This window comes from Saccopteryx bilineata, chromosome 1 (genome assembly GCF_036850765.1).
Source record: "Saccopteryx bilineata isolate mSacBil1 chromosome 1, mSacBil1_pri_phased_curated, whole genome shotgun sequence".
Classification (NCBI taxonomy): Eukaryota; Metazoa; Chordata; class Mammalia; order Chiroptera; family Emballonuridae; genus Saccopteryx; species Saccopteryx bilineata.
Window position 1 is genome coordinate 376456240 of NC_089490.1, and position 16217 is coordinate 376472456.

Consider the following 16217-nt stretch of genomic DNA (forward strand, 5'->3'; position numbering starts at 1 on the left):
TTTAACACTCCAAATGACATTTCTTTTCTTGCTCTATCATTTTTAATTGAACCCTGTATTGTAAAATAAAATGTACATTTTTTTAATAACACAGCAAGATAAATCTAAATGCCTCAGGTGGTGAGTTACTTAATTCAAATAGTAGTCAGCAAAACACCAAATAGGACCAAGAGCTTGATTAAATTATACTTTGACACTCAGGGAATTGATCTATGACTTAATACAATATAACGCTAGCTGTTAGTTTGGGGCAGCCTGGATTTTGTAGGGCAGGGCCCCCTGAGGCCATTTATCCGGCCCCCACCGCACTCCCAGGAGGGGCACCTCTTTCATTGGTGGTCAGTGAGAGGAGCATAGTTCCCATTGAAATACTGGTCAGTTTGTTGATTTAAATTTACTTGTTCTTTATTTTAAATATTGTATTTGTTCCCGTTTTGTTTTTTTACTTTAAAATATGTGCAGTGTGCATAGGGATTTGTTCATAGTTTTTTTTTTATAGTCCGGCCCTCCAACGGTCTGAGGGACAGTGAACTGGCCTCCTGTGTAAAAAGTTTGGGGACCCCTGTTGTAGGGTTTGCTTGGTCAGGTTGGTGCATGATCAGATAAAATCTGTTCTTTTCATTGTACCAAGTAGACCTTCTATAGTGGCCTTTTAGTCTGTACTATATATCATAGATACTAGTTTAGAATGATTTATCTGAGGCCTAACTCAATGCTTGTGACATACTGACATTGAGTTTTCACAAGTGTATCTTAATGTATACTAGTGGCATATTGGAGCATGTTGCATATAATAACGTTGGATCATACCAAGCATGCTACACAAATCTTCTTCCCATAGTGTTGGAGGAATGGTCAACTAGAGGACTTTAATGTAGTCAGCTCTCTTTTGGCTTTGGGATATTATATACTTAAATATCCTAGCTTTAGGGATTGCCTAAATCTCAGTATGGGAATAACTTTTATGAGCATCATTTGATAAGTCATGGCCAAAAAATGATTAAACAATAAAATTGTAGTTTCCTTTTCTTCTGTCACTATATTACATAATTAGCTTAAATAAATATTTAAATGTGGACAACTGATAGATTTGGCTTAGGAAGAGAATAATGTGCCAAAGGGAAAATGGAAGCCCAATGCTCTGTCCTATAATCTTCCCCCCAACATACGTGATGTCCATTAGTTCTTCAGTGCAACCGAAGATCACAGCTGCTTCTGCTCTGCTAGTTGAGAACATTAGCAGTGTGAAGAAGTTTAACATGAAGACAAATTCACTGTCAAAGCCAATAGTCAACATTATGAACAAAAACTTACATACTTTCTGAATTCTGCATTGAGAATTGAAGTCATCTGACTTCATGTTACCACACCTCCTTGAGTGGCTTTGGCAACTTGAATAATAAATGACATGGTACTTGTACATTTTTCGTGTTCTTTCAATGTCTGTAAAAGAGTCTGTAAATTTTATCATTAATTGTTGAGTATACAAACTAACCACATTAGTGTCATGAAATGTGATTATGTGCAAATGCCTGTTTTATTATAAAAACATTTTTAAGAGAGAACTAAAGGGAGAAATCTTCTGTTAGTTCAAAGGAAATTCCTAAGGTAATTCTTTAAATTAAATTTTATTCTGTAATACTATATTTGATAAAACATTTAGAGTAAAGCAGGTTGAAAATTCTGGAGGAATCCTATCCAGTAGTTCCTTACTTACTTGAAAGTGAAAAATTACATTTCTCAGTATCTGCTACTGTTATTCCCAGATTATTAAGTAAAATGTCTCTAGATTTAGATAATCTTTCCTTACTTATTTGTTGAGAGACTGCCGAAAAGCAAATGATGTTATTTATTCTTTCAGAAGTGATAGGTGAAAAGAGAAGGGAGAACCACAGAAAACACAGTAAAAAAGGAAAAACAGGATAATATAAGGGAGGTATCCAGTGAGATACATTTACATTATCATTTCAGAATTGAATTGATTTAAAACTTTCTGGTTTTGACCAAACAGTCTAAAATTACTGCATATGGAAAATATTAGTAAAACTGTCTTACGAAATACATGTAAGAAAGATTTACTAATGAATTCATATTCAAATGTTTTAAAATTCTTTTTTATAAACCTGCCCTAGAATAACCATTTTTCAGTAAAAAACTTAGGTGTGAGGATTTATGACTAAAATCTTCAGGTCTGAACTAGAAGGTGAAAGTGTTGTATTTTGAAGTATGATTGCGTAACCTAATTTCATAAGACAAAGCTAGGACTCCATTGGGGATGGTGTCTGTAGCCAGGCGTGTTATATAAGGAAGCCTCATTCTCCGCCTAGTTTGTGTTCTTTGTCATGTCCTGCTCGTCTGCATGGACCTATTTCTGTTTGTGTTAGTCATCCTCTCTAGGTAAATTGTCCATGAGACCAGTGATTCCATCCATCAGCAAATTATCCAGAAAATGCTGTCTTTGCACGTTGTGACAGATCATGTCACTGGTGGATTTATAGCTACTCCAGTGGTCTAATTACCCTGGCAAGTTGTCTCCTGTGCCCAACACTGCTGTCTCGTTGCCTTGGCATCTTAGTTTGTCTTCTCGTTACCTTCTCTCGTGACAGAAGCTTAGATTTACAAGTCTTTTAAACCTACCCCTACTTAACCCTCTCTGTTCACCATCCTCCTTATTTTTAATTGGCAGTATCATCCAGACAAACAAAGTGCAGATGTGCCCGCAGGAATGGTGGAGGAATGTATACGCAAGTTCATCGAGATTGACCAGGCATGGAAAATTCTAGGGAACGAAGAGACAAAAAGAGAATATGACCTGCAGCGGCACGGTAGGTCCTTGCGGAGAGGAGCCCCTGCACGTGGGCACTTTTCTGCGCACAGCCTGCAGCAGCTCCTGGGAGCATCCCCAGCATTGGCACCGCTCTTACTGCCTCCCTCCTCCCCCAGTATTGCTTTTAATTACGCCCTGTTCTTGGCAGTGACTATTGCGTGGCCGTTGAGAAATTAACAAAACCACTAAGATGTGGCTTCTTGTGAAGCTGTGAAAGCGACTTTTTATAACTAATGAAGAATGTGTAATTATACATTCCTAGTTAATATGTTTTATATATTTAAAAACTTATTTTTATTAAATTGAATTATGTACTGATTAAAATTTTAATTATAGTACTTTTCAGACTGTATACTGTATAAATGACAGGCTAAAGGAAGCCACTGCGGAAGGTAACATAAAGCACTCTGCTGTTAGGCGAGGTTTCCTGATGAGCTCTTAGCTAAACTATTTCTTATAAGATTGCTATAAATGATACTTTAGAAACGAACATTTCCCAAGCAGTTTTAAAAGTCATTTCTTGTATGCATTTTAGAAAATAGCTTCTTAAAACGGCGACAAGCTCTTGTGAGAAAGAAAGGGAGAAATGTAGGTCAGGTTTGTCACACATGGACTGTGGTTACACAGAGTGATAGGCTGTCTTTCAGCACTGGCCTTGGGACAGGAGCCCCTCAGCCTTCTCTCGGAACCTTCAATATGCACCCTTCATGTTAATGGGGGAGTCAATAATCAGTTACAGCCTGTGGAGAAAACACTCAATTGCACTCTGCAATAGTGCACCAGGCTCAGCATTGACTCGGACGTGTTGATAAAAGCTCGCTGTCGCCCTACTTGATTACTGAATCCCCTCCCATGCCCTACACTGGCACACCATCCAACCAAACCAAATGATTTTGAGACTCATACGACTATGGTTATGAAAATTTGATCTGAAAATCAAGGCTGTATTTCTAAAACATCATTATAGGGTATATAAAATATCCATATTTATTTTCAGAGGGAGTCGTACCAAAAAAATTGAGTATTTCTTACAGTGTGTGGTACCTTTGTATGTGAAGACTCCATGAGCTGTTCTTTGTGTACTGGGTGTTTGTTTTTAGTAGTGATTTTCCTAACACTAATCAGCTCTAAAGCCTTCCTAATTTTTTTTAAGCTTATTTTTTTTTTAGTGTTAAGAAATGCCTGAGTGTATCTTTGCAATGAATTAGGATTGATTTTCAGATATGGCTTGGCTATTTTGTGCTGCTTCTGTTGGGTGCATACAAGAGCAGCTGTCAAGTGTGGTCTTTCTGTGAGTGTGTTTGTGCTTCTGAGACAGCAAAGGGACTTGGGCCCAGGAATAGAAGATACTGGGTGGCCAGGAACCCAAGAGTATCACTGCTAGTAACACTTCTGACAAAAGAGTGTATACATCTTTTTAACCACGGCTCACATGATACAATTACTATGAAAGTATTAAAGCTAATACACATGCACAGGTTCGGTTTGAGAAGTTATTTTTGTTCCTAAAGTGACCACAGCGCACTGGAGGTGGTCACTCCCTCGTGGTTGAGCAGTCTTTATTCTGTGGGGTGCTGACTTGCCGAAGAGAAGAATAACCCACAAACCTCTACCATAAGGAGTTGAGGGTGTGTCCTGGCACAGTGGCTCTGCGTTTTTGCCCCTCCACAGTTTATATTCATTCTATTAAGAACCTATTGTGAAACTAACTAGATGCCTGCTATCTTAGGAGAAAAAAGATAGAGGAGATCAAGAATAAAAATAAATTCTTTCTAGCAGTGGTATAGGGTGGGGTAGACCAGACATGGAGAGAAATAGGAAACAATTTAAAATGGGTAATGGAATTGAGTGAGGGAAGGTTTAAAGAGATGTTGGAAGAACAAATGACATCTTCAAGCCTTTCTCTTTGCTTTTGAGAAGTCCTTGGAAATGTGGATTTTGTTTGAGCTTTGAGTCCTTGGCTTGAAGTTGTTTTTTTTTTAAGTGAGAAGAGAGGAGATAGTGACACAGATTACTGCATGTGCTCTGACCAGGATCCACCGGCTACCCCAGTCTGGGGATGATTGCTCAAGTCAACTAAACTATTTTTAGTACCTGAGGCTGATGTGCTTGGATCAACCTAGCTATCCTCAGTGCCTGGGGCAACACTTGAACAAGTCAAGCTACTGGCTGCAGAAGGGAAAGAGGGGAGAAGCGGGAGAGGAGCAAATGGTCACTTCCCTTGGTCACTTCTCATTCCTGACAGGGAATTGAACACGGACGTCCATACATCAGGCTGATGCTCTGTCCAGTGAGCCAGCCCCCCAAGAGGTTTTAAGTTTTTAATGGGAGCAACTGTGGCCTACTGTATTGACAGGGACGAGGTCATTGAGAAGGTCACAAAAAAATTTACACGAACCAAATATAGGGAGAGGTGGGCATGATTCATGATTCAGATAAATAGGCAGATCTTCTGCTTGGAATTTATATAATGTCAGTCTGCTTTGCACATTTTCAGGCAGGTTGAATAGAGCTATTCTTTTTTTTTTTTTTTTTTTTTTTTTCATTTTTCTGAAGCTGGAAACAGGGAGAGACAGTCAGACAGACTCCCGCATGCGCCCGACCGGGATCCACCCGGCACGCCCACCAGGGGCGATACTCTGCCCACCAGGGGGTGATGCTCTGCCCATCCTGGGTGTCGCCATGTTGCGACCAGAGCCACTCTAGCGCCTGGGGCAGAGGCCACAGAGCCATCCCCAGCGCCCGGGCCATCTTTGCTCCAATGGAGCCTCGGCTGCGGGAGGGGAAGAGAGAGACAGAGAGGAAAGCGCAGCGGAGGGGTGGAGAAGCAAATGGGCGCTTCTCCTGTGTGCCCTGGCCAGGAATCGAACCCGGGTCCTCCGCACGCTAGGCCAATGCTCTACCGCTGAGCCAACCGGCCAGGGCGAATCGAGCTATTCTAAACACTAGAAATACCTCAGATCTAAACTAAATATTTTCTTTGTTACCAGAGGCTCTAAAAGTGAGAATGCTTTGTTTCAGTTAAATTGAGATTGGCTTGCTATTTATTTAGATAAGGAATGGCAGGCTCTTACCCAAGTATAACTTGCTGTTTTTAAGTTTCATACTAGAGCTATTTTAAAAATGTGATAATAAACGTATTTTAACATTGACATTTCTTTTGACATTAATTTTCCCTTTGTGACCCATTATCAAGAAGTGGCTCCTCAAAAGAAGGAAATGAACTTGAACTTCTAAGAGTGAGGATTTATATTTGATAGAAGGAAAACCTTTGAGAGTGATAATTTGTTAAAGACCAGGATAGGTTACTAAGAGAGAGAGAATTTGTTATAACCAGGTCAAAGCCCTCTTTTTTTCTGGGTCACCCCCTGGGGATGTGGAAGTAACGTTGTTATACAGAACTCTTTTTGCTTGTTGTGTTAGTTCATTGTGGAACTTTCTTTTCTTAGGGTGTGCTTTTAATATGTTTGTTTCCTGCCCTCCATTAACTGGGAGTATAAAATAAATTTGCACTTTGGGAGTATGAAATAAATTTGCACTTGGTAATACTTGGCAAGGAGGCAGGAGATGTTTTATAGGCTGGTGTTGAATGCGCTCTCGTATTTCACAGCTCATGGTGCTCTGCTGTAAGGAAAGCCTCATCAGTATTGCCCACAATCATTTGTTCCTCTAAAAGATCATTTAAAGGAGCCCTTGACAGCCATATTTTTTGCTTCTCAAAAGAAATTATCAAATGAGTTCTAATAAAGAAAAAGATCAGGGCAGATAACCTAAAATAAAGTATATATAATTTTTCTCCTTCATTTCCACTCTATATTCCTACTTGACATTTTAGGCAATGTTGACCAAGCTGAAGAATAGCAAATCTGAAAAGGATGAGTAATATTCAGTTCCCAGATATTATACATTTTGAAAGCAATGTTAACTAGTGAATGTAATCAATTAGTTCCAGCTGGCATATTTACCTTATTGTTTCTAAGGATGGTTCCAAAGGCTGCTTCCCATCTCCCCTTGAAAGGCATGTAGTTATTCAAGATTAGGCTTTGCATTTTAGACAACCAGATGAACACTTTTGGAAAATCCAAGATTTATAAAATGTTCACATGAGTATCTGTTGAGTAGATTTTGGTGCCTTTATAAGTCTTATGGAGAATTTTCTCATATAGTAAGTATGTTAAAACACATCAGAAGTATATCATGGGAAAATAATAGGGATCATGATTCAATTGCTTTATAATGTGACAGATACACAGATCTCTTGACGTCTCAGTGGCTCTATAGAGTGACAGAGCTTATGAGTTAGGTTACTTCTCTGTGACCCGAAGAGGGAAAGACCTTCACATGAAGTCAGTCAAATCAAATATTGTTTTATACAACTAAGGGGATTGTGTTTGGAATCCTTGGAGGCATATTATTTTGTATTAAGATGTATCTTGGTTCTCTATTAGTGAATTATTTTGGTAATGTGGAGCTTTCCCTCTTATGCCAGTGGTAGTCAACCTGGTCCCTACCGCCCACTAGTGGGCGTTCCAGCTTTCATGGTGGGCGGTAGCAGAGCAACCAAAGTATAAATAAAAAGATAGATTTAACTACAGTAAGTTGTTTTATAAAGATTTATTCTGCCAAACTTAGTGAAAATATGACATAAAGTACTTGGTAAGTAATTATTATTATATATTTTAACTTGCTGTAACTCTGCTTTATAAATTTTATAAAGTAAAGTTACTTCCCTACTTTTTTTTTTTTTTTGTATTTTTCTGAAGTTGGAAACGGGGAGGCAGTCAGACAGACTCCCGCATGCACCTGACCAGGATCCACCCGGCATGCCCACCAGGGGGCGATGCTGTGCCCATCTGGGGCATTGCTCTGTTGCAACCAGAGCCATTCTAGTGCCTGAGGCAAAGGCCATGGAGCCATCCTCAGCACCCGGGCCAACTTTTTGCTCCAGTGGAGCCTTGGCTGCGGGAGGGGAAGAGAGATACAGAGAGGAAGGGGAGGGGGAAGGGTGGAGAAGCAGATGGGCACTTCTCCTGTGTGCCCTGGCCGGGAATTGAACCCAGGACTCCTGCACGCCAGGCCGACACTCTACCACTGAGCCAACCGGCCAGGGCACTTTTCTACTTTATAAATCACCATTACTGTGGCACCAGTGGGCAGTTAGAAAATTTTACTACTAATGTACAAAAGTGGGTGGTAGGTATAAAAAGGTTGACTACCCCTGCTCTATACAATTGGCCAAGTACTTCAGTACCAAAAACAGCCTGGCTCAGAAGGAGGTTTGGCTAAACATTGTGTAGTGTATCTTTACGCAGAGCTAATCACTACTCTCTCCTTAGCAAGATTTGAAAGGTCATTTCTGGTGTTGTATTATACAATTCACTTCATTTCTTTAGTGGGATAAGTATTTGAGAATGGTAGGTAAGCAGGTAAATCTTGCACCAAATAAGAACATATCTTAAAACCCCAGCATCATTTATGTCAGATAACTGAATCAATACATAATTTCTTAAGCTCAAAATAAGAATCCTTTCTGAAAAGTAACTTAATGCTAAAGACTAATTCCATAAGAAGGGAAATAATACTTATAAATGTAGATAAAATTAATTTGGGGTTGCCTGACCAGGCGGTGGCGCAGTGGATAGAGCGTCGGACTGGGATGCCGAGGACCCAGGTTCGAGACCCCAAGGTCGCCAGCTTGAGCGCAGGCTCATCTGGTTTGAGCAAAAGCTCACCAGCTTGGACCAAAAGTCAGTGGCTTGAGCAAGGGGTTACTCAGTCTGCTGAAGGCCCGCGGTCAAGGCACATATGAGAAAGCAATCAATGAACAACTAAGGTGTCGCAATACGCAACAAAAAACTAATGATTGATGCTTCTCATCTCTCCATTCCTGTCTGTCTGTTCCTATCTGTCCCTATCTCTGACTCTCTCCCTGTCTCTGTAAAAAAAAATTAATTTGGGTTAACCATTAGGAATGATATTTGTGTAAATTATGTGTTAAACCTGACCCTCACAAAATACTTGTAGTTAGATCAGGGTTTCCATTTATGGTCATATCTGTATTTCCATTTGATTTTAGGAATTTGAAAGTTGACTATAAAAATGTGCTTCAGGTAAAACTTGAAGATAAGCATCAGGGGGCATGTTTTGTGTGTGTGTGTGTGTGGCTGTTTCTGGGAAAAGTAAGTATGTGAAATGATGCAGAAAATCCGTCAAGACAGTTAGAAATGGGCACTTTCTTTGGAGGGAGAAGAGAGTACAGATAAAACTTTCTGTGTGGGTCCTCCTGCTCCATTTTTTTTTTGTCACAGAAAGGTGACTGCTCATATTATTTATTACTCTTACTTAAATGCAATAACTGTTTTTGCAAAGAAAACATTTTAAGATCATTTCTCAATGATTTTGAGCCAAATTTGGCTAGTTTCAAATAATTCTTTAGGGAAACTATGGGCAAGATTATAGTCATAATTCTGGTGTACTTGGACAGAATTGGGGGTTCTGGCTTAATAACAGAGAAAATGTAGGATTTTAGGACATTTATGTCTCCAACTTTAACCTCCCTCCCAATTTCTACTTGGGTACTTGACCCAATTGAATTCATTGGGTCCAAAGTCAAGACTGGGTCACCTTTCTCATTGCTTGTTTTTTTCCCAGGCTTGAAACTGGCTCATATTATTGCACATTCTGATTACTTTTGCTTCACTCACTATACTGCCAGTGAATTGGAAATGAGTGTTAATATTTATTTTTTAATTTTATTCTGAGTGATGTTATTCTCACAGCTACCACAGGTCCATATCCAGATTATAACACACATCCCGATTATTTCCATAGCTGCTATTGGCCTTCTCCCAAAGTCTTACATTTTGATTGATCTAGATTTCTTTATTCTTACTCTTCTAAGAACTTTTATAATTCCGCCTTCCACCAACATACCATATTTTCCCATGTATAAGACGCCCCCGTGTATAAGACGACCCTTAATATTTGAAAAATAATGTATTACATAAAGTTATTGAACTCAAGTTTTACTCATAAAATTCATACAACTCCTCATCTCTGTCAAAACTCCCATCCATTAGCTTGCCCTCATCTGTGTCTGATGACAAATCACTTTCTTCATATATCTACATACAATGAGCACAAAAACAAGCGTGAAAAAGTGGGAAATGCAAGTAAAAAAACCTACAATCACTGTATAAGACACACCCAGTTTTTAGACCCCAAATTTTTTCAGAAAAAGGTGCGTCTTATATGTGGGGAAATACAGTAACACTTACCTGTTCACCTGGAATTTAAATGGGACAGAAGATTTTAAACTTGTCCCTAATTACTTTTTCTTATCTTATCACCATTCACAAATCTAATGTGAATCTTCTCCTCTGGGCAATTTGGGGGCTCCCAAGCACATCTGCTTATGCGGTTCATCATTACTCAGAATACCCTGCCATTCTGATTCTTTACAGCATTCTTGATTCAAGTTCCAAGGCAAATGTTCCCATCTCCCTCCCCACTGCCAAAAAAGGCTTCTCTGATGTTGTAATCCATCATGACTTCTAACCTTTGAAATTCATTCACAAATACTGTAATTATTTTGAATTTTTTCCTGTGGTTCCATCTTTTCAGTTTTTTCATGCTTCAGGACTAAATAATTTTATGGATATGGCTTGGATAATAATGGGTCACATTTAATGGGACTGACAGTGCCAGAGTACATCAAACTTATTAACACTTAACAAATGCAAAGTCAACAGTTGCAGCTTTCATATACAGAAGCTCCTCCCCCTTGCCAGTAATGATGGCTGTTCAGTCGTTTTGTTATGGTCTGGTAAAGATAGGTCAACACAAACATTATGAAATAATAAGAGTTAAAACAGCTGCCATTTTTTGAGCTCTAGAACTATGGGAATTGTTTTTTAGTCATTGTTTAACAACCTCGTAAGGAAGAAATAATATTTCCCAGAGAAAGGGTATTTGACTAAGGTTACATAGCTACTAATTGATAGAGGGGGAATTCATAGCCATTCTGTGACTTAATCATTGTGCTGGGCTGCCACGTTTGAATAGTATGTACCACCTACTATTTTTAGTTCCAAATAGTCAGGAAGGAGGCATATTAGAGGGTCAGAATGAGGGGCCAGGCCCCCATTCGCTGCTGCTTTACCTGTTCTGTAGTTATCTGGCACCTTTCGTGAGCACTGGCATTAGGCTTAGTTTTTAAAAGCTCTGCAATTCTTCAACTCCATAATACTCCAAATTTGTAAGTTTCCTTTGATATTAAAAGCCTTGCAATTGTGACTAATTCTATCTGGGAAAGGATTACAGAGCTTTATGATTCAATGAGCAGGTTTTAAGTTAAATGATGGCTGATTCTAAATCTCTTTATCAAAGTAGAGTCTGTTCTAAGAACATAAATTATTAAGGGCAGTGGTCCCCAACCTTTTTTGGGCCACAGACCGGTTTAATGTCAGAAAATATTTTCATGGACCAGCCTTTAGGGTGGGACGGATAAATGCACAAAATAAAATTATGCAACCGGCATAAAAACTGTGGTATTTTTAAATATTTGTCGAACTTATGAGACAAGCGTCAAGAGTGAGTCTTAGACGGATGTAACAGAAGGAATCTGGTCATTTTTTAAAAATAAAACATTGTTCAAAGCCCTGGCCGGTTGGCTCAGCGGTAGAGCGTCGGCCTAGCGTGCGGAGGACCCGGGTTCGATTCCTGGCCAGGGCACACAGGAGAAGCGCCCATTTGCTTCTCCACCCCTCCGCCGCGCTTTCCTCTCTGTCTCTCTCTTCCCCTCCCGCAGCCAAGGCTCCATTGGAGCAAACATGGCCCGGGCGCTGGGGATGGCTCTGTGGCCTCTGCCTCAGGCGCTAGAGTGGCTCTGGTTGCAACATGGCGACGCCCCGGAGGGGCAAAGCATCGCCCCCTGGTGGGCAGAGCCTCGCCCCTGGTGGGCATGCCAGGTGGATCCCGGTTGGGCACATGCAGGAGTCTGTCTGACTGTCTCTCCCCGTTTCCAGCTTCAGAAAAATGAAAAAAAATAAATAAATAAAACATTGTTCAGACTTAAATATAAATAAAACGGAAATAATATAAGTTATTTATTCTTTCTTTACGGACTGGTACCAAATGGCCCACAGACCAGTACCAGTCTGTGGCCCGGGGGTTGGGGACCACTGGTTAAGGACAAGAAAACTGATTTCCTTCTAGTCATTTCCAATATGAAAAATTTAATTATGTCAGTGAAATGATCTTTAAGAATGAGGTGATTGTTTACAATTAAATTATATGGTTTTAAAACAGCACCAAACTAAGACCTACAGGAAAACACTATTTGCTTTTAACATCTTTAAGTTTGAAATAAACTTGAAATATTTTAAATGGTGTAAAGGGAAATACAGTGTAGTAGTACTTGCTAAGTGAGCGCATTCTGGGGACTTGAGCAGTTGACATTGCTACACATGCATAATTGGGACAGAGCTGCAGGTAGACTCAATCTTTTGACCAATGTTGGGTAGTATGAGACTTTTAGATGCCTCTGCCATAATTAATAAAATTAAAATCCTCTCTGTAGCTTTTTGTTGCTGTTAATTATTTATTTATACATATTTATTTGAATTGTAGCTACAGTTTGAAAAATTTTCCTGTGATTAAGAAGTATAATTATTTAGGCAGCAAAGAGTTGTTTTAGATATTTTAGTATCATTAGGAAGAATTCTGAAAAGACTGGAATTCTATTGTCTTGTAAGAAGTAAGAAATATTTATTGATTCCCAAATGGAGCTGAAAAAAACCTTTCCTCTTTTAGAAAGTTGTGAATGACACAGCGAGAGTTCTAGTAAGCTTTACTGAACCAAGCTGCTAATAGTTATTTAATGTTATTCTTCAGTGTGAAAGAATCTGCACAGATTTCCCTTTTAATCTCTTTGAATTGCAGGCTCATAAACCTCTCCTCTCTGATGAGTCCTGCCAGTGTTTTCTCAGATCCCACTGTTGAGACAATGGAGCTGCAGAATTCTTTCACCGCTTGTTGTCAGACAAATCCAATAGAACACAAGGTCAGAAGGGCCTAGACTTCTAAAGGTTTAAAGATTCTTTTTCAAGTAACCACATAAGTTATTTGAGTTTTATTACTATATTTCTCAGGAATATCTCTTTAACTATATATATTGTTCTCTATATGTAGATAAATTTGCAAGTTTTTCTTGTCCCATATTTCGTTAAGCATATTAGCACTGCACAGGGTGTGAACAGACCTTAAATATTCCTAGCTACCTTAGAAAAAGCTGAATCTATTCACTTCAAAAGAATTAGGAATCATGTAATGTCTTTGGTCTCAAGATAGCGTATACCAAATGCCAGGCAAAGCATTTTCTTTCCAATGGCTGAGTTTTGTTTTTTTTTAACCTGTAGCTAAGACCCCAGATTTAAATATAAGCTCTGTTCCTTTAATTAAATTTCTAAGTTTGTTTATGCTTTCTCTGCGTTTTTAGTAGTGTCGTGATAACCGAAGAATCTGGAAATAGGATTTATATTTCAGATACTTATTACAATCTTTCATTGTAACGCAAAAAAATTTTATAATATGTAATACTCAAAAGAAAACAAATCTGTTTTGCAGGTGCCAAGCCTGATAGAAAATTACCAAAGCTAACTACAGGGTTCCTGTGAGTTGCTTTAAGGGCTAGAGATGAATGAATTTTCTAATTATGACTACAGTGGTGAGAGCATTGTTTAAAAAGGAAAAAAATGGGGGAATCCAAGATGGCAGCAGAATAGGAGGAGGTTACACTCACTTCCTTCCAGGACCAAACAGGAATTACAACTAAAATGCAGAACAATCAACCTGAATAACCAACTGAAGACTACCTTAAAGAAGTCTTACGTAGGAATATGCTATGAAAATGTGCATTTAGGATGACAGTTAGAAACCATGAAGCTCCCTAGTGTGAAAGCCCTGAGCGGAGGAGAATCCAGGGGCCTCTCTGGCCTGTACAGGAAACAGTGCATGCTGGAAACAGCAAAACAGCAGGATAAGAATCAGTGACAGAAAATGTTTAGGCTCTCAGAACAAAGATTAGAAGTCAGTATGTTCCTTCTACTTTACTTCACCCCCCTGAAAACTTTTGCTATTTGCTTCCTTGAGTTATTTGTACTTGCTAATAAATATTGGAGAGAGGCTGGGGACAGACAGGGCCTCAGGCATTCAGTCTGCTGACCAGGGCTGTTGCCTCCCCTCAGCCACTCAGAGCACTTCATTCTGGTCTCCGAGTAGTTCATTGTCTCCATGACTGTCTTATAACCAAAAATTTACATAATAAGCCACATCAAGATTGGTAGGAAGGGTGGGGATGTGAAAAGGACTGCCCCACTCCCGTGGGTGGCAGCTGAGGTTAGGGAGGGATTCTCAGCTGCACAGGTTCCCCCTGCAAAGAGTGCGATCTCAACCTGAAGCCAGGCTTCCCAGCCCAGAGCACCAGAGCTGGGAATAGGCGCCCACATAACATCTGGCTGTGAAAAGCAGTGGGGATTCTGTTCACCATGGAGAGACAGGAGTCTGCTAGAGACACAAGCGACCTCTTAAAGGGCAAACACAAAAAATTTCTTTACAGCCACTCACCCTGGGCTTCAGTGCAGGGAGGGTGGAACAGGCTAGAGTCCCGTGAGGAGAGACTTGGTTTGTGGCTCTGGGAGAGAGCTGAAGGGACAACCACCAGGATCTCGGTGCTGATTCACTCTCCCACACTACAGGTTGCATCTTTCTTGGGTGGAGCACTCCTCCCATAAAGCATCAGCCTGGGGGAATGCAATAGCCCCACCCTGTGGAGCATGCTCAATGCTGAGGAGGCAGCTATCCGAGCTGGCGGTGTAGAGGTCTGAGCAGACTAAGGGAGTGTCAGTAACTGAGTGGTATGACTTGAAAGTAGGGACCATTCTTCCCACTTTCTCATAAACCTGACTGGTGCCTCCCCCTCATGGGAGATAGACTAGCCCAACCCCCCAGGCTCCTAGCAGCCACATGCGCCTGATGCCTGGCGGCTCTGCCCTGCCAGTGTCTGGGCAAAATCTGCAATAATTGAGTTTTGTAGCTATGGAGAGGGAGCTGCTCTCTCCACTTTCCCGGAAGTCCAAATGGCATCTCCCTCTCATGGGATATCTACTATCCTCATCCTCATCCTCCCAAATCCTGGGAGCCCCTCCCTGCTGCGATCAGGCTCCTGTCAGAATCCTGGACATACTGAATTGTGTGGCTCTAGATTTGGGGGCCATTTTCCCCTCGCCCACCTGACTGGTGCAGAGCCTCCCTTCACACAGCCAAATCTTGATATATTTGGGCCTGATAAACTGCAGTACCACCCTACTGCAGTAGTGTGCAAGCACCCAGAGGGCAGCAGCTAGACTGGGTATACCCAGGGACATTTGTTGAATGGCCTAAAAACCTATATATATGCTGTCTATAAGAGACCCACCTCAGAATGGAAGATACCCACAGACTAAAACTAAAGGAATGGAAGAAAGATATTTCATGCAAATGGAAAAGGAAGAAAAGCTGGGTAGCAATACTTATATCTGACAAAGCAGACTTTAAAACGAAGGCTTTAGTAAGAGACAAAAAGGTCACTACATAAAGATAAAGGGAATAATCCAACAAGATAAAACCCTTTTAAACACTTATGAATCCAACATAAAAGAACCTAAATATATAAAACAAATCTTGATGGACATAAAGGGAGAGATTGACAGCAATATAGTCATTAGTGGGGGTTTGTAACACCTCACTGACATCAATAGATAGATCTGCCAAACAATCAACAAGGAAACAGCAGCTTTAAATGACACACATGACCAGATGGATTTAATTGATATCTTCAAAGCATTTTACCTCAAAGCAGTAGACTATACATTCTTTTCAAGTACATATGGAACATTTTCTAAGATAGACCACATGTTAAGACACAAAACAAATCTCAGTAAATTTAAGAAGATTGAAATCACATCAAGCTTCTCCATATGGTATGAAACTAGAAATCACAAGAAAAAAAATTGAAAAACAGACATAGAGGCTAAATAACATGTTACTAAACAATGAATGTGTGAACAGTAAGATCAAAGAAGATATCAAAAGATACCTTGAATCAAATGAAAATGAGAACATAACCACCCAAAATCTACAGGACACAGTGAAGGCAGTCCTAAGAGGGAAATTCATAGTATTACAGGCAAGAAACAAGAAGACTCTGAAATAAGCAATGTAAGTTTACACTTAAAGGAACTATTAGTGTAACAATAGAAAAAGAACAAATCCCAAAGTGAGTTCAAGAAAGGAAATAGGCAGTGGCGCAGTGGATAGAGCATTGGACTGGGACATAGAGGACCCAGGTTTG

At 40.0% G+C, this 16217-nt stretch overlaps 1 protein-coding gene across 1 annotated transcript in view; it reads left to right on the forward strand.

Moving 5' to 3' along the window:
• Positions 1 to 16217, forward strand: part of DNAJC24 (DnaJ heat shock protein family (Hsp40) member C24) — a 62844-nt gene that overhangs the window by 34390 nt on the left and 12237 nt on the right. The window contains exon 3 of the mRNA XM_066251204.1: positions 2687 to 2825. Within this exon, the coding sequence (XP_066107301.1) occupies positions 2687 to 2825 (139 nt within the window). The remainder of the gene's footprint in view (positions 1 to 2686; positions 2826 to 16217) is intronic.